Consider the following 24,719-nt stretch of genomic DNA (forward strand, 5'->3'; position numbering starts at 1 on the left):
AAACCATTTAAAATAAATCCATTTGAAATGCTGTCAAATAATTGGCCGAGCAATTACTTTGTGCCTAAACTAAACAACACATCAAAACGTCCGTCACTGAATACGCTTGTATGAAAACACAATCGAGCTTCTCCTAAATTCAGTGCTCAATTAAGCGTAGAATCCCATGTGAGATTACCAAACAAATCTCTAAAAAGTTTTGCTGTTTTGATTATTTTAATTTAGGCTCGAATCCAGGTTTTTTCTGCTTTAATATCATTAACAAACTCACACAAAAAAAGTCTTCCATCCATGACTTTTGCCTGGTCAAGTATGTTACTGGTTTTGTTCCCCAAAATCATACCATGCAGCTGACCCTATCAGTCTTTAGTTGCTCAGATACAAGAATATTAGTCTAGCCAAAGAAAGATTTTGTGGCTTTTGCAGCAAGATAACAAACTATCTACAATAATAATTAAATGACAGGGTCATACATAATTATGAATACAGAAAATAAGAACTTACAAACCTGATTTTTCAAAGTGATATAATGGCAACTTACATGTGATTCTCAGACTGATAGAGAGAAACATATTAACAGTTAGTCTAGGGGTCTTAAAGGGGTACATGAACAATATTTCACAAATGCCTCTGTCTTGAACTTGCACAGCCTTCAGTTGCACTTACGACTCTCAGTCTGAGGTTGATTTGACCAAATTCTTCCAATGAGATAAAATTATCATCTCGCATATTTTGGACTCAACTTAAATTTGGTGGTACCCATATTTACATAACACTGCAGAGCTTTATTCAAGTTCATCAAAGTATTTTCATTTGCATGAAATGAAATATTACAAGGAAGCCTTTCACAGTTACATGATTATGTGCCAGGTATACAAACCAAACTTCCGTTTGTAATGCAATAAAGTCTTTCCATTGCTTGCATTACAGGATTGCACCTTCCAGTATTTTAGGGGGCTTCCCTTTTTCATTGAGGAATTGCTTCAATTCAGCCTTTCAATCCAAACATGTTCACAGAATATATCTATCATTCTCTTTTTCGGTGTGTGGGTGAGTGTGTTCATCGGTGGAAGAAATCTCCAGAACTAAATTAATATTAAAGGCTCGCATGATGGAAATTAGTGTTGTATTCGGGACAGACTAAAAAGCATGTACATGTAGGTAAAGGGTTTTAGGAACCGCTCTACCTGCTAGAGCACTGTTAGCAATAGGCTCAATCATAAATACTTCCTACTGTCCTTGGGTATATCAGCATCTTTCCTGCATCTTCCACCCCACTCGTCTATCTTGTGAGAATATGACACAATTATTATTGCGATATGTATCTTTTGTTAAAATCTGGTTGTTTTCTTTTTGAAAAGTATTGCTTTGTTTCAATGTAATCAAGCATGCACCCAGGTTACTGCTAATCTCCCTGGTTGGCATCAGTTAAACATTGCAGTTACCCTGTCTAATCTCTTGGTATCTGCACTGCAAAAAAGATGGAAAAAGTTAATCTGATCATTGTGATTGAGGGAATACATTGCTTCAACAGCATCCAAAGACATAGTTTGTATTCAGGTAAATTAAATGAAGCTCCATTCTCTTTTGGGCAGTTCAATGCAAAAACAGATTTTGACCATCAAAGTTTCGGATTAATTTGACAACATCCCCTGGGGGAGTAAAGAGACTGCTACCCTTCTACCCGATCCCTTCAAGACAAGACAAACGGATGACACAGAGAGAAGTACACAAGTAGGTAAGACAAACCAGAAAGGCAATCATACCAAAGATGGATATCAACAGGAAGAGAACATACAAGAAATGCAAAGACAAGCAAGAAAAGAGCAAATGAGAAACACATAATAAAGAAAAATGAAAACAGGATAAGACATAAAAAGACAAGAAGAAAAGAAAGCAAGAAACGATAAACATGAAAAAAGACACTCACTCACTGTCCAGTGGGAAGCCGCAAAAGATGACAGCCGTCAGACTCCTCAGGGTGCTAAAGACCAGACCTTCATTCCTTTGTCGTTCATATCGTCCATGTTCCCTGCTGGTCTACAACTAGAATGCAACATCAGAACCACCATGCTGATCAACACTGATTAGATTTCCTTGAAGCGGTCCTGTAAAAATTTAAATGAAAAGCATTAAGTTACTGTAATGAGTGCAGGCCTCCTGTGACTAAAGTTTTAAGGGTAGATCTTTGCAAGCTGTGAATGGTTCATCTGTGCATTATGCTATGTTTGATGCAATCCTCCCCTTAATTTCGGAACAATTTTCTGTTATTTGTATACTACACTATATTCACTCCACACTTGTGTAGTGACCCTTAGCAGGGAGGAAGGAATGCCCTTATTATTTTTGCCATCTGAATTACCAACATGCCGAGTAAAAATCGGAGTATGTATAATTTTTCCCTTCCTCTATAGTTTTCTCAACTGTACCATCGCCTGTTTTCTCAGTCTAAAAAGTCAGTCCATGGGATCTTTTGCAATTAGACCTACCCACAAATGGTGATACTACTTTACGGAAAAGTGAAATCTCGGGTAGCAAATGCACAGCGGTTCAACACTCTTCGGCAGGAGAGAATACGACGAGATACTGCTGTATGTGCAAATTGCAACTGGCAAAATAACGCGCGCTGCGACTTCAAAACCACCAGTGGGCAAAGAAAGACGAACTTTGCATATCAATCACACGCTTTTTTCTTTCCGCATTCAGATGGCATACCAAATCTCTTTCAACAATAAGACGAATAGTTACAGACGGCAGCACTTTACTATAGCAATCAAGAAAACAGACTACATATATCAGTCACTGCACCATTCAAACTTGAAAACGACTCATGCTTCCACCATGCTTCCAGGAAGCTTAGGCCTGAGACGAAAAGACAAGACAGGTGCTTGGTAACACTCTGGGTCCCCATTTTTATTCAGAAGACTCCATTTTTTTATCTTAAGTTGGACATCCGGGAGGGTCGGTCAGTCGGGAAATCTACTTTATAGTTTAGCCCTGAAAATTTTTAAGATTACCGTTTCTTTTTTTTCTGTTTTTAATTATTTTCTTGGCAGGAAATTCCAGATATACGGAAGAACATAAGGGTCACATGTGAAAAAAAAATTGCACGGATTGGGTAGACTTTATCGACCAGCCTGAGGCGTTAGGGAAAGTCCCATTTGTTAGCCAGTCTTGGCCCAAGTCGTTACTGCATGTCGACTTTGTACAGCCTCAAAAACCCTGGCCCTTTCTCCGTTTAAAAAAGTAATGGCGTATATTCCGAGAGGGCGTCGTTTATTGCATCTTGCTTTCCGCACAACGTTGTCTGGTTTTGCATAATATTGTTAGATCGGAGTAAATGATTGCTTGTGGGCAATCTAGTTGTAACAAGTAGTGACATGTTTGAAAACCATAAATAAATTTAAAAAAAAAGTTTAAAATGCGTGCGTGGCCTTGCGGGGGGGTAAGCTCTATGGACAACTTCAAATGAGACTGGAAATCGGATAATTGGTTCATCATTAATAACCTTATACATTATAGGAATCTAATGGAAATAAAGCACAAATTCACAAAGTGGTATATAAAATCATAATACCCTCCATAACCTTAACATAATAGGAATATCCATCTTAGCAAATAGATCATATAAAAATCAATAATTTTTTCCCGATATTATTGTTGATATTATCCCTCAGTAAGACAACACTTCGAATTTTGAGCATGTATATTCAACTATCAATCTCATTAACTGGTTGAGTTAGTAATCGAAATTGCTACATACTGCCCCCCCCCCCGAAAAAAAGGAAAAAACTAAGTGAACTCTAATGCCAATCCAGCTTTCAATGCCCTTTGTTCAGTGTTTTAACACTTAATGATCAGTGGCGAATATGCAGATTTGGGGGATAGAGATGGATGCGACGGGTAACGGTTAGGGGATGAAACATCGTGACACTGTCAAGTTGGTGTCTCTCCAGCACCCCGGCCCCATAAGCTTGGGTCTCGTATGAACCATGCTTACTTCTCATGTAGTTCTCGCATCAAAATAAGATTAACCAAAACCAGTTATATACAAGCTTATACAAGATGTGTGAACTGTACATAGTTGGCTCCTCCAATTGGTGGCTAACTGAAATGTTAGAATTTTGTTTACCTTAAGTTGAAAAATACGGGAGGGTTGATCAGTCGGGAAAAACGGAGGTAAAAAAAGAACTTCATGCTATATTCCCGAAAATTATAATGATTACGGTTTTTTGTTTTGTTTTGTTTTGTTTTGTTTTTCTTGATACATGTAGAAAATTCCAGACATACGGAAACACATAACGGCCACATGCGAAAAATTCTTATCGACCAGCATAGGCTCAGTTGGCAAAGTCCCATTTGTTAGCTAGTCTTCTCTCAAGTCGTTACTGCACATTCGCTTTGTACGGCCACAAAAAGAAATCGTGTCTTTAAAATTGACGAACGGAGAGGGCGTCCTTTGTTGCAGCTTGTTTCCCTTTTTCCGCATAAAACGTTATGCACACATCGTGTGATTGGACGTGTTGGAGCGGTTACCCGTTGGAGCGGATGATTGCTTCCCAAAAAGAAACTGGTAGTGGTACACATTTTCTGCTGTAAAATGGGAGTTTACAGAAATACAGCTAGGGAGGATCAACCCAGGTAAGTTTTATTTATAGTCTTCATTCAAGCGAAGTCACCTTACAAATTTAATTAACGTCGATTTTGTCATGATCACTGTCGATCTTGCCAGTGCCATCGCACGCATGGCACGTGGAAAGTGTGTTAATGTCATTGAACATGTTGAACTGGAAAGCATTGACATTGTTAAAGTGCTAAGAAAAGGCTTCAAATATTTCGACATTTGGGGTTTTGGAGGTAGATTGGCCACCCAGAAACCAGTATACAATGGATTTATCTCTTGAAAATCAACACGAGAGAAATAAGGGGGGAAATTTCTTTCCACGACCAACTGGGCTGATTTCGGAAGCACGTGAAGTAAAATTCTGTGTCTGTTTATGTTGGGTTGGTGATGTCGTTCGATTTGGGCTTCTTCCTCCAAGTACGGCAGCAACCTCCTCTACGGGATATTTTAAGTTGCAGGTGCGTGGTGGCTTGCTGGTTCTAATACATGTGGTGGGTGCTTCCATAATGTATCAACAGGTCTACTAGAAAGTTTGTCCTAAAGATATCAATATAATTTTATGTAGCTTCCCCTATTTCAGTCAGTAAATGGTTCCATCCCACAAAGATCCTGAGTATGAAGAGAATTTGTAGTAGTTTTTTTGTGCTGATTGATGAAAAAAGGAAAAAGAAGATGTTATCTGTGTTGCAATCTCCTCTACTTTGGATCCAACCCGATAATAATTTATGTCCTCTATTACATGTAATTTGTGAGGGATGGATTTATAGAAAATAAAGTGAGTCTACTGATGGATCCTCCAGAGATTTCTGTCCCAGATTTTGAATCATTAAGGAAACACTGCTTCTCGGTCGAAAACCTTTGCATACAAAGTAGTAGGGTCCAAGTACCTTCTGTATACATACACTGTACTTTGCTTCCATTGATTCATTTCACTCAAAATGGTCAGAATGCCCCCGTCTATGGATTAAGTGAGAATCAGAGAGTCCAATAATGATAATATGGTTTACTCACATATGGGAAGAAAAGAGAAATTTTCCCTTCAAATCAAAAATGCTGTCGTTGACGAGCTTGAAGACGCCATCTTTCCTCAAATAGCAATTTGAACCATATGTTGATGTCCTGTTGACAACGTCACGATGCGCTGGCCTGGTGACCCATTCACAGAAAGCATACATGTACTTTGTTGGCACATGCACTCCAAGGACTGTTTCCTGAGCAGCGTAATGTTCAGTGTACAGTTTTGATATGGTCACAGCCACCAAACTTTGCACCACTCAGAAAACATGAATGTACATGTAACACGAGATGGATTCTGAACACCTTTTTGTACCATGCGACGATAAATACATGTAATGTCAATCCCACAGGTTTTGGTGGCAAATTTGATTGTGAACATGTACAGTAGGTTATACATGTAACGTTATAAGCAAGTGCAATTGTACTGATGACCGTACCTTTTAGGCATGGTAGGAAACAAATTTCACCTTGTCATGCCTGTAGTGTGTACATGATGTACATGTATGTATGGAGAGGATCATCGGTAATGGTCATAGAGTTTGGTTTCTTGCTTTCTGCACTGTTGTCTGAAGAACACGATGGGCTGCAGCACAATGCCAACTTGTCAAAGAGAGACTGTGCATTCTGACTGCTGTCTACCTTTTCATACTTCGTGACGTATTCCGCAGACAATTATAATTGCTTACTTGGGTAAGCAGTCTGCAGCATTTTGTTTTTACATGTAGGTCCAAATAAAAAAATGATAGAGAACAGAACAGGTACATGTGCAATTGGATGATGGGGCACAGGCAAGGAACTTTTTACATTACATGTACATGTATGGGCAAACAGAGTAACCTCTCATATCACAATGTAGTGCGAACTAAACAAGACTGATCAAAAGGATTAAGTCTTCCCCCTCTGCATTTTCAACAGCAAAAAAGCCAGGCATCAGAGCAGCAGCAGTAGCAGCAGCAGTAGTAGCGACACAGGCAGCAGCAGTGATTCAGATTCCAGTGGGAGTGAATCCAGCAGCAGCAGCAGCAGCAGTGGTGGCAGCAGTGATAGCAGCAGCTCAGGATCAGCAGCAAATCAACGTGGTGAACAGCGGCGATATTCCAAGGAGAGTCAAAGGAGCAAGGCAGTGGAGAAAGGGGACCACAGGGCATCAGTGAGGAGCAAAGATGATGAGGACCAAGAAATGAGAAATGTCTCCAGGAAAAGGATTCCCTCACCCCACAGTCCAGATGAACCACCCCCTGATTTTGAATCACGGTAGGCCATACCCATCTCTTGGTAGTTGTAGAACATTGTGGGAAGAAGTAAAGCCATATGCTGAAGTTGAATAGGCCCATTTGTAGGTGCAATATTTGAATGATTTATCACCTTTCGGTATGACTGACTTGGAGTGATCAAAGGACGAGTATATTTTTGGCCTGTGTTGTCCATTTTCCTTGCTAATCAATCAAGCTGTATAGAGTATGACTACTTTTAGCTGGCTGCAGGTACGGCTTATCTGTCCTTTCGTTTTTCTGTTTCGTTAGGCCAAACAAAAAAATAGCTGTGTTTCCGGTTACCCGACTCAACCTAGAAAATTACGCGGAACCTGTATCTTTTTATTAGACAAATCAATAAAATATAAAAACTTGTGAAGCCTTGCCCTGAGCCTAATTTTGTGTACATCATCCTGTACATTCTATTGTTTTAATTTTGTTTTTTGCATGAGATGGACAGCTCTTGTGTGTTTGTATTTCAACAACCAGCTGCTTTACTACTCAGTCACGGTGCTGATATGTAATATTGACATGCACATGTACAGTATTAATCTGACTTGGCACCTGTTACAAATATATGCGCCCCCCCAAAAAATACAGACCATCATCCAACCGTAATTTTTGGGCTACAAAAATTTAGAGTAAAAAAATTATATTTTACCCAACCAACCACCCTGATTTGCTTTTAGGAATAGGAAATAGTAACAGGAAACACAAGTAATTTTTTGTTTGGCATTATTGAAAGAATTAAAATCTAAAAATTTGGAGGTTTTGGCCAAAGAAATTTTAGTTGTTTGGTCTGACACCATTTAAAAGGAAGTGTTTATTTTAAGTGATAAGATTGAATAAATCAGACTGAATTAATAATGTTTTAGTAATGGATCCAATCATGCAGGTGTCTGGTGAAAAACCCCAAACATCACCTTTAACAGTTTCATTGATTGGTAATAAATTGAATTTATGCTGTAAATTTATTATATGTTTTCACTCAAAAGGACCATTTTATTATTTTTTTTTGGTTTAATCAATGACAGGTCACCAAGCACACCTCCACCGGCCACTCACAGATCTCCAGCCAAGGACAGAGGCTCCACAAGGTCCAGCCACCGGTCACCCGTCATCAAGGCCCCAGATATAGAGACCTCCAGTACAGGCGATAAGTCGGAGGACGAGCTGTCCATAGGGCCGGATGACAAGGACATGTACCGAGACGAAGACACACCACCACAGCAAGAGCCGACAAAGAAGTCAAGCAGGTGAGGAAGAAATGGCCTGTTAGATAAATTATCACCTTTATATCATGAATCAATGCTGTATTACTGTACTGAGCCAGTTTGGTACATGTAGAGGGGCAGTTTGCTCCCTGAAGAACATTGTCGGTTGATTCTTTCAAAGTATGATTGACATATACTTTTCAGAATCTTGTTGTTGAAATGCAAGATCATCCTGATGGCACCTGTGAATCGTTTGACATCGGATGATAACATTTTCCAGTGTTTCACAACTCGTCCTCTGCACTTGGGAAATCAGAACAATATAATCATCTGTACTATATTAAGTTGTGTTTGTGTTGTGGTCTCTACTAGACCCCAAGCCTACCAGGACAGTGAAGATAGCAGTTCAGAGAGTGACGACAGCTACTCCTGGCGTGCTGAACGGGTCAAGTCTGTACTTCAAAGTCGCGTCCACAAGCCCACAGAGGAACGTCGGCGCCATAGATCAGCTTCCTATGAAAGGTACGCTGCTGTCAAATTTAGAGGAACCAGTCAGGGACCGATTTCATGACACAACTGAGAGACAGATGCGCTTTACTTGCACTTATCAAAAGAATGAGGAAAAACAAAAACTGAAAGAATTTATTGGTTTTCAAGGGCCTCATTTGTTTCAACTCTACCAAATCCGAGCCTACCCATCTGCAGTTTTTTGCATGCCAAAAGGTCTTTATCAAAAATTACTCTGAAGTGTCCTTTTCAAAAATTATTGTATAAATCACTGCTACCTTAAGGACTTGCAGAGCCTTTGTTATGTTAGATAATGACTTGTGCATACTTTGAAGCCAGGGTAAAATAAATTTAGACCAACTGCTCTCCCCAAATGCAACTTTTTGAATACACGATGGTGAAAAAATTTCTTGTGTGTGAACAAAACAGGGAAAAGGTCTCATTCTAAGACCATTGTAAATTGATAACCATGTCAAGTTTTAATTCAATTTGTGACTGTGTTGCCAAGATTTCTGGAGATTGGAGAAGGTGCTCTGTTTCCACTGTGAGACAAATACAGTTGGGGCTCTCTTAAGGTTGCAGACAAGCTTAAAAAAAAACCTACCCTGATCTGTTAGGCATGAGTTTTGTTCTTTGCTTTTTCCCCGGTTAGAGAGGACTTTGACTCCAGAGGTCGTTTCCGCAGCGTGATTGGCACCACCATCAAGCGACAGTCCAGGCCCGACTCCCCAGAGAGTGGGGAAATCACTGATGAGGAAACTGATGGAGACAGTGACAGACGGGGTGAGAGACAGCCCGGAAAAAGGGTCTCACCAGAGCGTAAGAGGTAAGAGACAGCAGCCTGTTGACATGCTAGACCTGTAGTTACCACATTGTGTACATTGTACATACATGTATACTGCACTTTGGAAGGCATCATGCTGTCATGGCTGTGTGCCGATGTACTCAATGCAGATGTCAAATAATCATGTGTCCTGTAATGGTCCCCAAGTATATAATAAGTGATTGAAGTTGCACACCAAGCCAGTGAAGCGTTATTCTCTCATACTTTGCATATATGGTTGGCCAGTATTGGGAGATTTATTACTGAAAGAGGTGGCTCGAATTCTCTTGATCTTGAATTCGACGCTGCACACTGTGAGATGTGTTACTTGTTCATAACATCATGTCCCGTGCTCAGGTTTCATGAGAGTAACTTGCTAATTGTTATGCACGTGTTTTATTGACCCAGGGGCAAACATTCGGAGGACTCCAGAAGAACCCAAGACAGGCACCAAGACAGACACAGTCATAGAGACAGAGGGAGAAAGGAACCTGATAGTGATGAGGATTACCGGGAAGCTGAGAGGAACTTCCGTAAGCGCCGGTTTGAGAAGGCCCAGGAGAAGCGTTCCAAGCAGGACCGAAACAAGACCCTTCAAGAGTACGACTTCAACTTTAGTAGCCTTGAAACATGACATGATAAAATTCAGTGGAATTATGCAACTCAGCTGGTGGTTTGTCATCACCCTATGCACAGCCGCTCATAATTCAGGCTATGGCCTGCCCTAAACCGCACCACGGTCTCTCAGATCCTATTCCACGGACTGCCGTCAGCCACCCCCATTGTCTCAAGTCCCAGGGCCTACCATACCCCTGTTCATAGCCAGCCATACCACAGTCTGTTGTGTACCATAAGCCAACCCATGGTCTCTTATAACCCAGTCCATTGCCTGTAGTGTTTATTTTGTCTACGTCCTATTCTAGCTATGTCCACACTTTGCCACCACCAAAACTATGGCTTATCATGACCACCCTATTCCCACTTTTTAAAACCAGTTTATAGTGGCCCACAATCAGGTCTATGGCCTGTTGTGGCACCCAGCAACCCAGTCCGTGGCCTGTCAGAACCTTGTCAGTAGTGCTACAGCCGAACCGCCGCACTGAACCAAAAATTGTCGAACATGGAACTTTTCAATCAAACCAAACTGGTCAGTTTTGGATGTCTGGCTTAAATATGGCATGACATTGATAGCGCACGGAATGCATGCAAGAAAACGGGATAAAAAAGCAAACACAACGAAAAATGGATAATAAATGTACTGTACATGTACATATATGTACAGTAAACTTATGATGGCCCCGTAGCATGCGATGGTTGTAAAAACCATGTGGTGAGAATTCACCAATAATCAACTGAGAATATGCAACGTACAGCATTTCTGCTGCACAACAATTCTAAATTCTCACTACATCCAATTGTGCTTATGTATATGTATATTCAGATTTAGTGTTATGTTTGCCAGTCTCCGATAGCCATGCCCTCCAGTTCCATATTAGGCCAATGACGTCATGAATGGCCGTGTAAAACAAATTTTGATTGGATGCTGATCACAATCGGACTCGTTCTTGATTGGAGGGAAAACTAATTTTGCCAGGCCGGCAGGTGCAGCGCTCCAGCGTGGGCATGTGACAAGATTTGGTTTGCGCAGTGGCCCAACCTGCCTTTCGTTGATCACGTTTGATCACAGTAGTAGTGTGAATATCTTATAATGAAATTTTGCCAGATCTCTAAGTTGTTTGCAAATCTCAAATAACAAAATGCCGTTATCCGTTCACAAAAGACTGATGGAAAATTGCCCCTTTCGGCCATGTGGGCGCCATCCTGGGAAAGAATGCTGACTTGATACCAAGGTTCTTCTTTGAATACATGGAAAGCCATGGTTTGGCAGTTGAATGTGTTTCATGAAAAATAACCAAAACACAATTCACTCGAAATTTGATCTTACATGTATATCCTGTAAAGTTGGTGACTCCCATTTGAGCATGCTGTTTTTTCTGTTTTCACATATCCTACGATTGTTTTGTTGAGTCAAGCGTGGTCCAAACACAACTGCCTTTGATCGGCAAAACACGGTTGAAAACTTTCACACCTCCGACGGTGACTTTTTATGGAATTTTAACTCCTAAACAAACTTTGGGGAAACAGTTTAAAAAAAATTATGTTCTCATGGAAGTTGCTCGTGGATGGGGATGTAGAGGAGATTCATTGCTTTTATTGACATAGTTTACACACAGACGCACTATACACGGCATGTTCGTAGCATGCTCTTTTATGTCTCAATATGCATTGTATATGTTCATGTGTGTGCGTGTTGGAACCTGAACCGAATCAAAGTTCGACCCAAAATTTTCAAATATGTCCGAACTGAACCCGAACCGAACTTTTGCACCTACTTGCAATGCTACTCGTCTGTGACCCATGTCGCCCAGTCCACCACCCACAAGCCTACGGTGTAATCTCAACCATGTCAACCAGAGTTTCCTCTTGATTGTGACATCTGCAGGCAAAGCGCCAGATGGAGAGACAGACAGGAAGAGCCGAGTCGAAAGGAGCCAGACGACGAGCAGCCCGCCTCTAAGAAAACTAAGAAAGAGACAATAGACACGCCCCTGCAAAGCAAGACGGGTGGGGCTTACATCCCGCCAGCCAAGCTGCGGATGATGCAGGAGCAGATGACAGATAAATCCAGGTACATACAAGAATCTTACCTCTGCCCTTTTTTGTTTGGCTTAGTTGCTGTCATCATTTTGCTCTTCAAATAGAGCCAGCAACATTATATTTTATTCACTGACCCATATGATGTGATGTACATCAGTTGTTCAAAAAACTGCAATGCCGTGCACAATATTTTGGTAGTGGTCATGCCTTTAAAACTTTGGTAAATGACAAAAAGTATGAGAAAACATGAAACAGTACCTAGTGCTAGATCGGCATGATATTAAACAACAACCATACCAGACATGTGGTGATCATTACGCCATTTGATAAAGAATTAACAGTTGAAGCCTCACGGTCTGGTTGAATGACAGCATAATATGGTGTACAGTTACAAACCAAGCGCTTACCTGCTTCAGTGATACCCAATTTCAGGAGAACCATTTGATCATCCAGCACCTTGTTGATTGGACACTGTTCCAATATGGCGGGTCCATTTTCAGTGACCAGAAGCCCTGTGTAACTAGACCAAAAATATCCAAAAGTCAATTCCAGTTCCAAATTTGTTTTTTCTCTATTGTAGCAAGTGATTACCTGATCAAAGCCTGAAATGATTTTGTCCTTATCCTGTTTTCCCCTACCAGCGCAGCCTACCAGCGTCTGGCCTGGGAGGCTTTGAAGAAGAGCATCAATGGTCTTATTAACAAGACCAACGTGTCCAACATCAGTAACATCATTCAGGAGTTGCTGCAGCTGAACATTGTCAGGGGGAGGTAAGCCTTATTGTATAATGCAATGGTCATCCACTCCAGGGCCCCATTGATGAGCGACGCAGCACCGCTGCATGCCAATCCAGTCGTGTTTGAAAAGACACCACTCGCATTCACTGGGGACAAAGGAAATTACACAACACCTCACAATTCTAGGCTCTCTTTACAAGGCAGCAGTCCTGGCTGAAATACTCAGGAGTCAATGAAGGTTGCCTGTCAGCTTAGAGTAGCCACCAAACAGTCATTCGTGTGGATGTAAATGTCAGTTAAATGAAACAATGAATTTTTGAAGAATTCTGGAAACTGAAAATATTAAAAATCTCCCGTATGTGTGCACTGCCTTTTTAAAAGCACCCGGCAGCAAGTGGTTAACCCCACTGGTGCCACATGCCTGGTACTGAGATGAATATGTTAACAGATTTCCAAACTTACATCGGGAACTCTCTCGCAGACACATGCGCACAAGTGAACGTGTTCATTGTGCTTGATGTGCTGCAGCAAGGATTGTTGCTTGCTAAAAACTCTCTTCCTTTTCATACGCAGCCCACAGTCTCTGGAGAATTCTCATTTTGTATTGTCTGGACTTTGGTAGCCTGTTAGATGTGGAATTATACCATGGAATTATACTGCTGTCATTTGGGATCTTGATGTTGCTAGGGTTGTCATGGAGTGAGTTGCCTGTCAGTTTTTTAGTTTTTGTTTCCTCTTTGCAGGGGCCTGCTGGCTCGTTCTGTCATACAAGCCCAGGCCGCTTCGCCTACATTTACCCACGTCATTGCAGCATTGGTAGCCATTGTCAACTGCAAGGTATGACCGTATAGACCTCTATCATGGGGCAGCCATCTTGCTTTTCTACCATTCATGCCAATTTAACTAAACTGAAGCTAAGGGGGAAAATAGTTTGGTCCTCTTATCAATATGTGAAATTGTATTACTTTTGCCAGTGGGTCTACATGGATCAGGACAAACGTGGCAGCATCACGGTAAAGGTTTATATATAAACACAATGCAGCTGCTACTTGTGTACGAGTATGGTCTTTGAGTCATGTTTTCAGATTGACAATGAAATAACAGGGCAAGTTATGTTAATAACAGTGACATGGTTGTGTAATTTTGAGTTTTGATGCCTCATGGCATATTAAACTGAAATGTGATGATTAGCCACATATTTTTGAGACTGGACTTTGAAACGTAGTCTCTTTTTGTAAAAATCGTATGCATAGCCGAATCAACAGTTGTGGGTATCTCTAGCAGAAGATTTCTTCTTAACAGAAGAGTTTTGAAATGTCCAAACATTAATGAAATTGGAAATGTTTCAGCTTATTTGAAATATCCTATTGACGGGTGTGAAATCTCAGCTTTTTAGAGGATTTTCACTTTTTTTCATTTGGAAAGAGTTCCATGCACGCACAACACTTCATGACTCTGTGCACAAACCTATGAGACTTTTCTGAAAAAAACGGTTTTCTATAAATACTTCGGAATTTTCTCAGCTATTTTTCACTTTTAGGACATGTTTTCACTTTCTGATGGCTGTTGTAATATTTGAAGGGAAATCAGTGTTGCCCGTATATGTAACTCTTTCTATTAACCCTAAGCACCCAAGGGTATGTGCTTTGGGATTTCAGCTATTTTTCTGTATATTCCTCTCACACCCCTGAATGAGGAGAGTGGGTTTTATTTATTGAAAAGAAAAACAAAGTGGACCAAATTTCAGCCGGTGAAATGTTTTTGTAGACCGCAGCAGAGTCGGCTGAAGCACTATCGCATTTGCCAAGGCAGCATTAAGAAGATCCTGATATTATCAAGCTGGCCACTTTTAATGTTAGTGTTTTGACTCCACTCTTTATTTCTGTGTTCTGTATGTGTGGGCCTGTTGTCGGTCCTTTGCAGTTCCCACAGAATGGTGAGCTGATCCTGAAACGTCTGGTTATCAACTTCAAGAAGGGATTCCGCCGCAACGACAAAGTGATGTGTCTATCAGCCACAAGATTCATCGCACACTTGGTCAACCAACAAGTGGTAAGGTGGTCGTTTTTCATTTATTCCTGGCAGGAGAATGACGTTTGGAAGCAGAATAATGTTGTCAGTCCATCACAAGCTCTTTCACAGGACCAGTCATAAGTATCAGGGTGAACAATGACAAAGGTGTATGCTTTTGTCACAGTTCATTTGAATAGATTGTGACTTGGCTTATAAAGACTGGATGACTTGAATGTGTGCTGGACTTGTGGGGACTTGAGATTGGCTGACTACAACCCCTTTGCAGAATGTGGTTTTTAGGCGTGTGATAAAAGTGCTTCCTTTTCTCCTACTGTGTTTGATCCTAGGCCCATGAGGTGATTGCTCTTGAGATCTTGACCCTTCTGTTGGAGAACCCTACCAATGATAGTGTGGAGGTGACCATTGGCTTTTTGAAGGAGTGTGCCGTGAAGCTATCAGAAGTCTCACCGAGAGGACTCAATGGTATGCCTCCACAGAATGCGTCACAGTTATGTATCTCAGAGCAGACGTGACTTTCAGTTACTGATTGGTCAGTCCACTGCAATGTCACCGTCAGCCATTTGGTTTGGCTGTGTTATGCTTGATTCAAGATTGTGTAGTCCAGCCACTGTAATTTTGCCTTGGGGATTTCACATACTAACTTTGTTTTAAGTACAGAGAATGTGCATTGGCTGACTGCAGAGGTAAATTTTAGAGGATTCCGAAAATCTTTCAGCAAAACATCAAAAGATGTTTGATTTTTTTCTGCAAATTCTGAGGATGTGGTGATGTGATGAAATGGAATTAGCATGCTATTTACTTACAAAAAGTGTCACATCGAGGTAGCTGTAAGTTGCTAGGATTCGATTTTTAAAACTCACATTGACATAACTCTCTGTTTGTCCTAATCTGATTCCAGCCATCTTTGATCGACTTCGAAGCATCCTTCATGAGGCACAGATTGAACAGCGAGTCCAGTACATGGTGGAAGTCATCTTCGCTAACCGCAAAGACGGCTTCAAAGATTTCCCAGCTATCCAGGTACTCCTAAAAAAATGACAACATAAATTCTTATGTGTTTGTTTGACACACACTTCCTGGATTTACAAATCTTTTAACCTCAACTATGCTGAATTGACAGCTGGTTGGCCAGGCTTTGGGGATGGTTGACCTGTTGTATCCTACTAAGCGGGCTTCTCACATTAGCAGTGTTAAAGATGCTTGGACAAAACACAATGAAATGTTAAGATTAAACAGTGCAGCGTGACAGGGATGGAATTTGGATTGATTTCTTTGATGTGGATATAGATGCACTCTTCGTGTCAATATTATTCTCGTAATTTATTTGGAAGTGTAAAAAACTGGGCAAAATAAAATTCAACATAAAATTAGCCGGTGGAAAATACTGACGGGTTTGTATCATGTTTGAAAGTTAGAAAACATGCGTATGGATTCTAGAGTTGTCAAAATTAAGGACCCTAGAGTTGGTATCATGGAGAAATAAGTCCATATCCCCTCTAAAAGTTGACATCCACTCAAAATAGTTGACTACTCTATTTTGTGGCAAACTTCTGTTTCATTGATGATTGATCCTTCTTTCACCTGCAGGAAGGGTTGGATCTGGTAGAGGAGTCCGAACAGTATACCCATCTGCTCACTCTGGAAGAGAACTACTCACCTGAAGACTTACTCAGTAAGTCCGCATCTAGATAAGTTGTGCTGATTTCTCTCTGGTTGTCTGTTTGCTTGCTTCAGATGGGGGAGGGTAGTGGTTGATGGTTTACAGGGCCTGATGTAGCATACAAATGGCATGGCCAGGCTGGGCCTGCCTACGTTTAGATTATCAACATGTTTTATTCTTATAGTTTGAAGGCTTGATGACTGACAGATGTTGTTAGAGATAGGCAGAAAATGCTGTAAAAATTGTTTTGTACGATTGAACCTTTCCTTGGATGTTCCTTTGCAGATATCTTCAAGGAGGACCCCGAGTTCTTGGCCAACGAGGAGAAGTACAAGGCCATCCGGAAGGAGATCCTGGGAGAGGATAGTGACGAGTCAGGCTCAGAGGGTGACAGCGACGAAGAGTCTGACAGTCAGGACGATGATGAGGAAGATGAAGAACGTCAAGGTGAGGAAACAGTGGGTCAGAGGTCAGAGGAATGTAGCTGGTAGCTAGAGTTTAATTTCTGTAACCAGGTACAGGCATTTGTGAAACAGATTGTGGTAATGGTTGGTAATAGGTGAAAGATGACGGGTCACCAGTGTAACAATGTCTCTAAACTCATCTCCTGGCTCCATGTGAAAAGCAAGACTCCTCTGACAAAATACCATTATGTACACTCCTAGGAATGATAGCATTTGTGTTTACCAGGCTTAGGTTGTTTTAATCTTGTTTATTTGAATAAGAGGCTCTTGAGGAGTGTAGAGAGATGGACATTGCATACTCAGTAAGCTCCAGTAATGGTTGAAAGCATTGTTTAGACTGAGCAGTAGCTGGCACACAGTCAGAGGGATCTACCATTGTGCATACTTGTGTGTACTCCTTTATCTTCAGTTTTTATTTTGATATTTTAACTTTTATCCTTTAACCTTTTATTTCTGTGATTTTGAGGGCTCTGTTGGAAAGTAGTTTGTTACTGAACTGAATTGGACTACCTTCATTAAATTTGTTTGTGTCGTCCCTGGGCCCTTGTTAAGTGCACAGTGATCGCATACTCGGAGTCTATATCGCTGAGGTAGTAGTTTCCCATCTGCATCTTGATTTTCCAGTAGGGCCCTTGTCAAGTCCATGAAGGGTCCCTGCAAGTCCATCTTAAGTCATCCAGTCTTAAGCAAGTCACACAGGAACTGTGACAAACGTATTCCTTTGTCATTGCCCACCCTGTTGCATGTGACTCGACTTGTCATAGTCTGGACTTCAGCCTGCAGTCAAAGTGCCAAAAATTCTAGTTCACATTAACGTTCATTTCCAGGTCTTCCGTTCTGTGGGCACCATCTTTTGCTGTCTTTAACTTATGCAGCATTTCTTTAGCATATGAAAATGTATTGCTGTTTCTCGTATTTGCTGTGTTCAGAGGCAGAGAAGATGGAGATTCTTGATCAGACAGAAACCAACATGATCGCCCTACGTCGCACCATCTACCTGACAATCCAATCCAGTCTGGACTTTGAGGAGTGCGCTCACAAGATGCTGAGGATGGACTTCAAGCCTGGACAAGAGGTGGGTTGATTGTGGTGACCTAGTGAGAAGTCAAGAGGTCAGACTAGTGAAGGTGGGGCATTGGACACCCATTCGGACTTCCAAAGTCTATCCTGAGTCAGTATGATTCGTGGATCTCAGTTTGCACAGAGCTAAGAACCAAGAGGTGGGTTAGTGAGAACATAGAACGGTCAACAGGATGGAGTAATGAACATTGGACAATACTCTGATTTCTTCTTACCCTGCTTCAAGATGGCAAGACTTTTGTTCTCAGTTTGCACTGAGGTCAGTGGAGACAGAACCAAGAGGTGTGTGGGGATGTGGTGATGCACAGAGGTCAAGAGGTCGTGCTGGTCAGGGTGAAGTATTTTACAGCTGACTTTTCCCAACCTTTTTCAAGGCTGCCACAGCTACATATGAAGCATTTTTTTCCTTTCACACTTACGTGTCAAATTCTTGTTTATTAATTTACAGAAAGAAGTCTGTCTAATGATCCTGGATTGCTGTGCCCAGCAGAGAACCTATGAGAAGTTCTTTGGCCTTCTAGCTCAGGTTTGTCAGATAAATGTGATTTGAAACCCCTCACTGTCGAAAGGTTCATGCAGCTTGAGGATGATTTCATTACTCTCAAAAGTAAATAAACAATTTGTGTAAAATTTGCTAATTGTTGAATAGAACACTGTAATGAAGTTAGCAAAATCTATTGCTTGTTGGCAAAAACTGCTGGGCATGCTGGTCGCTGTTGTTGGTCGTTCCTGCTTTTTGTCTCAAATAACTGGTGTTCAACTCCTGTCTTGGACCTGATACGCTTTGCCTTTTTTGGTCACTTACTGCACAGGCAGTGTCTGCATTGTGATTCTCTCTGTGTTTTCTGCTAGCTCTAAAAGAAAAAATGTCAATTTCCTTTTTTGCCTCCCTCAGTTCTACGTGGAGATTTGAGGTTAAACAGTGCTGCAACACGGATTAGGATAACCAAGTTTAATGTAAATGACAAGTTTGGAAAGTTGGAGCTGTTTCAGAACTCATTTATTTGAAGAAACCTCTTCACGATACTAAAGGGGTCTTCATTTCAGAAAGTTTGTGTGGTCACTTTCAGTTTGTTCATAAATGTGCCATTGATATGCTGTTTTAAGAAATAAAGGACGACCTATGGCACTACCTTAGCATCTGGCAGTGATCCAAATTGCACAATCACCAAAAGTGAAGCTTTACAGTGAAAATGCTAGTACTTTAGGTTGTGGGAGAAAACACACCATATGATTGGTTATATTGTCGTCAATTTGGCAAAGGGGCTTGAGATCACTTCCAGGGCTTTCTAGGAAAAAAAATTAAATGATTGTGTCCCTTTTTTACTTGTTTATCTATGATCAGCGGTTTTGTCAGCTGAAGCGCGAGTACATGCAGCAGTATGAGATGATATTCCCTGAGCAGTATGAGACGTGTCATCGTCTGGACACTAACAAACTCCGCAACGTGGCCAAGTTCTTTGCTCATTTGCTCCACACCGATGCCATATCCTGGACTGTGAGTAAACAGATACACAATGTACATGCTTTGAAGATGTCACATTTTACCAGAACCTGTCACGGCGTTTGTTTATAGCTTGCTTGTATTGAATTTTGCGCATTTTCAGAGTATGGAACACTGTGACAAGTCATTAGCAGGCAAAAGAAACAATTGTGACAGAGAAAGAATAGACCCTGATTACAAAGAGGATGTCTCCTCAAGTTTCCAACTATCATGAATTCTTAAAATTGGCTTCTCAACAATTTGCCAGTTTTCTGCAAATGAAATTGAGTTGCCCTTACTATGTGCTGGAGCATGACAGCATCTGTTTCTGCTTTCGACATGACATCAGTCCAGAAACCTTTGAACACAAAAGCCATCGTCTAGTGCCCTGTCTCCTACAGTAACTAATTCAACTAATTCAATGTATGTTGGTGATGTGCTTGGCAGGTTCTGTCTGTCATCAAGATGAATGAGGAGGACACAACCTCGTCCAGTCGCATCTTTGTCAAGATCATGTTCCAAGAGCTGTCAGAGTACATGGGACTGCCCAAGATGAACGAGAGGCTCAGGGACCCGTAAGTAAAAAAAAAAGTGAGAATTTACTGTCCATTTGACAAGGGCTGAATGTGACAGGAAGTTGCATCTTGTAAGAAGATTGCCCTGTTTCCCCTATGGTAAAAAGTCTGTAAATATTCAAGCAATAGCAGCATTTATTTTGGTAGGCCTATTCTTATGTTTGTCTATTGGCCAACCAATTTCCCCTAATACCCGTACATGCACACCCCTAGCCTTTTCATTCTTTGTTTTTCTTTATGGAATCAGGACTTTGCAAGCCTACTTTGAAGGACTCATGCCCCGAGACAATCCTGCCAACACCCGATTCTCCATCAATTTCTTCACCACGATCGGACTTGGAGGCCTCACGTAAGTCATATAACCCACTGCTCAACTTATTAGCCATGTAAGGAATCTGCGGCCTTTGCAATGTTTTATATCATAAAACAAGACATGCATTTTAATTTCTCTGCTTTCTCAAAAAATTGAAAAAATTTAATAAATGAAAAGTGAAAATCACAAGTTACCAGGGCAGGATTTATTTTTTAGCCTCTTGTTTATGTAGGGGACCGTTCCTTAGCAAGGGCTTTCAAAACTCTTACACCATAATCAACCAACCAACTCTTTCAACAAGAAAAAACTAGCTATGAGGCATATGAAATGCATATTCTGTTTGCCTCAAGGAAAGTTGGCAGTTGAATCACAATTTTGCATATTGATCTCATCTGATATGCTATAATTTGTGGCCATTTCACAACAAAATTTTTGTGTTACTGTAAATAGGTTTCATGAAAAGATCACCCACAGTGACCATACAGCCAGCCAGTTTTCCAAGCTACTTATGTATCTTATATCCTATTGCATTTTCTACTGTCATTGAAGCACAGGACAAGTTTGAGTGACTAACACTTATCAACCACCAGTTGATTTTGTCTGGTACCCAGGATGTAGCTGATGTACAGGTTAACCAGGGAAGATCCACCAGTGGTCAACAAATAGTTGTCACTCAAACTTGCCCATTGAAACTTCGGTGGATGGCTTCATGAAAAGACATCTTGTTGTTTGTCCATAGGGACGATCTGCGAGAGCATCTCAAGAACTACCAGAGGACCATCATGCAGCAACAGCGACCCGTGGAGAGTGACTCCTCCAGCTCTGGTAGCAGCTCCAGTGATTCCAGTGATTCCAGTGACTCCAGCGATTCCAGTGACTCCAGCGATTCCAGTGATTCCAGTGACAGCAGTAGCTCAGGTGCGTTGTGAAAGTCAATCTATGCACACCCATTCATTTATTATTGTAAGATTCTGATTGATGTGAAGGGAACCGCTAGAGGGATTTAAATGTTTTGAGTGGTCACAAGGTTGAATACACGTTGTTATCATGTCAGTACTAAGTACTAAATGCCTTCAGTATCATGTTGAACACTCAATTTTGCTGCCTGCAACTTATTTTGCTTGTAAGTTTCTATTTCTCTGTACAGTGGATTGGTCCAGTGTTAATAGTAAGTAAAACTAAACCCTTGATCACAGTACTGGATTTTAAAAATCTGTGTTTATGTGTTCTAGTTTATTAACCCTAACCCTACATAATACTACAAATTATTACTTCTTGTAAAATGTAGTAATCAGTGCTGCCGCTTGTAAGAGAACATGACCGCATTGTTCCCTGAAGCCATAAAATACAATAGAGAAGACAATGTACCATACAGTGCTGTGGCACTATGAATACATGGCTTTACTGTTCTCTGTACGAGTAACAATGGAAGGAACCTAGCCAGAAGTAGTAATCTGTAGCGCTAGGTCCTTCAGGCTCAGGCTACTACTTAGTATTTTGTAGTACTGAGTACTGTAAGCCAAACAATATGCTTGGCAATTCGGGTTAAGCATGACAAATATGCTGAAGTTCACCAAACATATATATATCTGGAAAAGAATAAATCTAGTACATGCACAAATTTTTAGAAAGCATTTGGTCAGTGGTATGAAATACCACCTTATCTATTTTCCTGACTGCGCATCAGTGTTTCTTGTGTGCTTCAACAATTGTAATGTTTATTCCCTGGGAAGACTGACGGTGATGTACAGTAGAAATACAGGGTAATATCACCTTTTTTTTTGTTCATTTCGTGCAGAGAGTGAAGATGATTCAAAACACAAGGGAATGTTACGGACGAAGAAACCTGACGTCAGAGCTGTGAGAAGAAGAGAAAAGTACAGAACAGAACGGCCAACTGAGCGTCAAAATGACAGCCGCAGGGCAGGAGATGTAAGGAGGGATCGTCAAGGGAACATGGAATACCCCAGAAATCATAGGGGTTATGACCCACATGATCCAAGATTGGAGGATGTGGCTGATAGGGGTCCAAAAAACAGAGGACAGAGGAACAACAATAGCCGCCGTGGTTATGACAGCAGTGACGAGGACGACCATGGAAGGCGCAGCAATTATAACAATGCACAGCGCAGCAATCAGCACGATGGCCAGCAAGAAAGACGCCGGGTAAAAGCCCAGGTTGAAATGCAGGACAGACGCTTCGACAGATCACCCCCGAAGTCGGACAAGAAGTCAGCCAGGAAACCCAGGGGTTATGACCGAGAAAGTGACGAGGAGGAAAGGGACGAGGTCAGACAGGAGAAATCCCGTAAACTGCGCACTGACGGTCGTTATAAGATGGAAGACAAAGAGAATCGACGAGACCGAGAGAGCCGGGATGGGCGAGTCCAGCAGTCCAGAAAGAGAGCAGATGACACAGATGATGACATGCTTGACATACGAGCAAATTCCAGAAGGGAAAGAGACAACGATCGTGGCTACTCCAACGAAAAATCCAGCCGAGAAAGCTCGGGCAGTAAGGCACGGCAACGTGAATACAGCGACTCACCAGACGACAGGGTCCGACGTGAGCGCATACGGGACAGACGCTGAGAAATAATCAACTATTTTTCAAATGTGTTTTTCTAACCTCTGCAGAATTACTTGTATTTTGTTTGTAGCCTGATGTAGATTTGAACTGTTTTTTTGACCGTTAACACGCTGGACCTACAACCCCTCAGAAAGTAATAATGCATTGGATTTACTAGTCTGGAATCCATCAAGACTAATCCTCGCATCATAGTACTGTCAGAGGATTATCTAGAAGTAAGTGACAAGTTATAATTTGTGAGCAAAAATTGGAGTGTTTTGTCAAACTGTTTAACTGATAAATTTTGCTGCCCATATTACAAATACCGTTTGCTTTGCAAGTATTGCATTATTTAGGAAAGATGATATAAGTTCAGTTTACTTTTATTTTATGATTTTCATCTTCAATCTTCTTGTTTGGGATTCAAGTACATTGTTATAATTATTATGAATAAACTTGTTTACCAGTCAAAGCCAGAGAGATGCAAGCTGGAAGTATCATAGGTCAGTGTTCTCCAAACTGCTCTTAACTTCTCGAAGGACTATCCGTAAAGAATCTGTTCAATTGTGCTTTAAGCCAATTTCATTTATTTTTTTTGATTTCTGGTTTTGCCTTGGGAAGTGTAAGAGTTTTCAGGGACAGCAACAGCACTAGCCCGAGGATGTGTAACTGTGTGGACAACACATGTAAGATGTGAGGACTGGAAACAGTTTGTGGGCACAGAGTGAGAACCTATTTCAGTACACAGTCAGCAATGTTTAAAAAGTCAGACATGGTGGTTTCCTTTGGGACTATTTATATTGAGAACAAGTACTCCATAGCACAATGGCTGATGAACAGCTGTACATACTAACAAACCTGTTTTTTGGGGTGGTTCCAAAAATATTAGGATATCATTCCGGCCACTCCGGAATGTTCAATTTGGTCTACTGGAACAGGCATTGATAGCCAGTTAATGTCCTTTTTTTGTTTTACTCAAAGCTGCTGGGGGCCGTTTTTTTTACCTGAAAATTCTTCAAACTTGCAAGTGTGCTTTGACACGACCAAGCATGACTCAATACGTCGACTGCAGAAACAAAAAAGAATTTCAATTAAACCAGTTTACACGTCCTCCGTGGAACAAATAAGGTAAATTATGTGTGTTTACACATCATTTGGCATCAAGCGGTTAAAAGTGCTTTCTCATTCTGACTTTGTTACTGCCAAGTGTCAAATAATTGACATTGGGTGGATTCTGCTTCACGTGTTACAGTAAAGTACGGCGTGGCACACCACTCTTCATAATTTTATTTTCATGACCACTTGTATGTGTATTTTTGGCCCTTAATGTCCCCACAGATATCCCGTCACACTGTTCTGCACCCGGGAGCCCTGTAAAGAGCCCAGTTTGATTTTGTGATCAACCTGTAGCATTGCCTGACAATGTGAAATCATTCTCATGAATGCTTGAGCAAGGAGCAGTGTTTTCTTATAGTTAACTCCCTCCCAGACTCTACCCATATAATGGAACTGTGTAAATAAATTGCAGTCATTGGTATGAACTGTTTCTATTTTTCTGGTATTTTTCTGTTAACCGTTTTTAGTGCTAAAAAGCTATGAGTTTTCTAGGTGCTAATAAAGCATGAGAGTATTACACAGTTTACACCATTTCAACCAATTTTTAGCTCTTTTTGTAGCCAAGAAAACAAAACCTTTTTTTCTTAACTAT

At 41.0% G+C, this 24,719-nt stretch overlaps 1 protein-coding gene and 1 long non-coding RNA gene across 3 annotated transcripts in view; one reads left to right on the forward strand and one right to left on the reverse strand.

The window, feature by feature from the left end:
• The window catches only part of LOC110991216 (uncharacterized), a 43,252-nt gene extending 31,304 nt beyond the window's left edge, over window positions 1-11,948 (reverse strand). The window contains exons 1-2 of one of the 2 annotated variants that reach the window (XR_015424624.1): window positions 11,832-11,948; window positions 1,935-2,108 (exon numbers count right to left, since the gene is read on the reverse strand). This is a non-coding gene — a long non-coding RNA (uncharacterized LOC110991216). Of the gene's footprint in view, window positions 1-1,934; window positions 2,109-2,489; window positions 2,615-11,831 lie in introns of those variants that run through there. The other variant, XR_002600110.2, reaches the window with a different exon arrangement.
• Window positions 4,482-24,552, forward strand: LOC110973085 (uncharacterized). Its single transcript, XM_022223566.2, has 21 exons — window positions 4,482-4,641; window positions 6,557-6,895; window positions 7,929-8,150; window positions 8,481-8,630; window positions 9,268-9,441; window positions 9,847-10,038; window positions 11,942-12,127; window positions 12,738-12,866; window positions 13,577-13,670; window positions 14,757-14,885; window positions 15,194-15,329; window positions 15,766-15,887; window positions 16,455-16,539; window positions 16,813-16,974; window positions 17,921-18,066; window positions 18,520-18,597; window positions 19,417-19,569; window positions 20,002-20,129; window positions 20,377-20,478; window positions 21,182-21,360; window positions 22,241-24,552. Exons 1-21 carry the CDS (start codon window positions 4,601-4,603, stop codon window positions 23,032-23,034), a joined length of 3,741 nt encoding a protein of 1,246 aa, XP_022079258.2. The 5' UTR covers window positions 4,482-4,600; the 3' UTR covers window positions 23,035-24,552.
• Window positions 24,553-24,719: the final 167 nt, after the last annotated feature.

The sequence above is a fragment of the Acanthaster planci genome, linkage group LG03, assembly GCF_054643075.1.
Source record: "Acanthaster planci isolate LZ-2023a linkage group LG03, COTS_SCS, whole genome shotgun sequence".
NCBI classification, from domain to species: Eukaryota; Metazoa; Echinodermata; class Asteroidea; order Valvatida; family Acanthasteridae; genus Acanthaster; species Acanthaster planci.

Excerpts from the sequence above, each read along its gene's own strand:
- LOC110973085 (XM_022223566.2), top strand. The coding sequence starts at position 4,601 with ATGGGAGTTTACAGAAATACAGCTAGGGAGGATCAACCCAG. Across the intron at positions 6,896-7,928 it reads CCCCCTGATTTTGAATCACG|GTCACCAAGCACACCTCCAC; the intron begins GTAGGCCATACC and ends AATCAATGACAG. Across the intron at positions 21,361-22,240 it reads CAGTGACAGCAGTAGCTCAG|AGAGTGAAGATGATTCAAAA; the intron begins GTGCGTTGTGAA and ends CATTTCGTGCAG.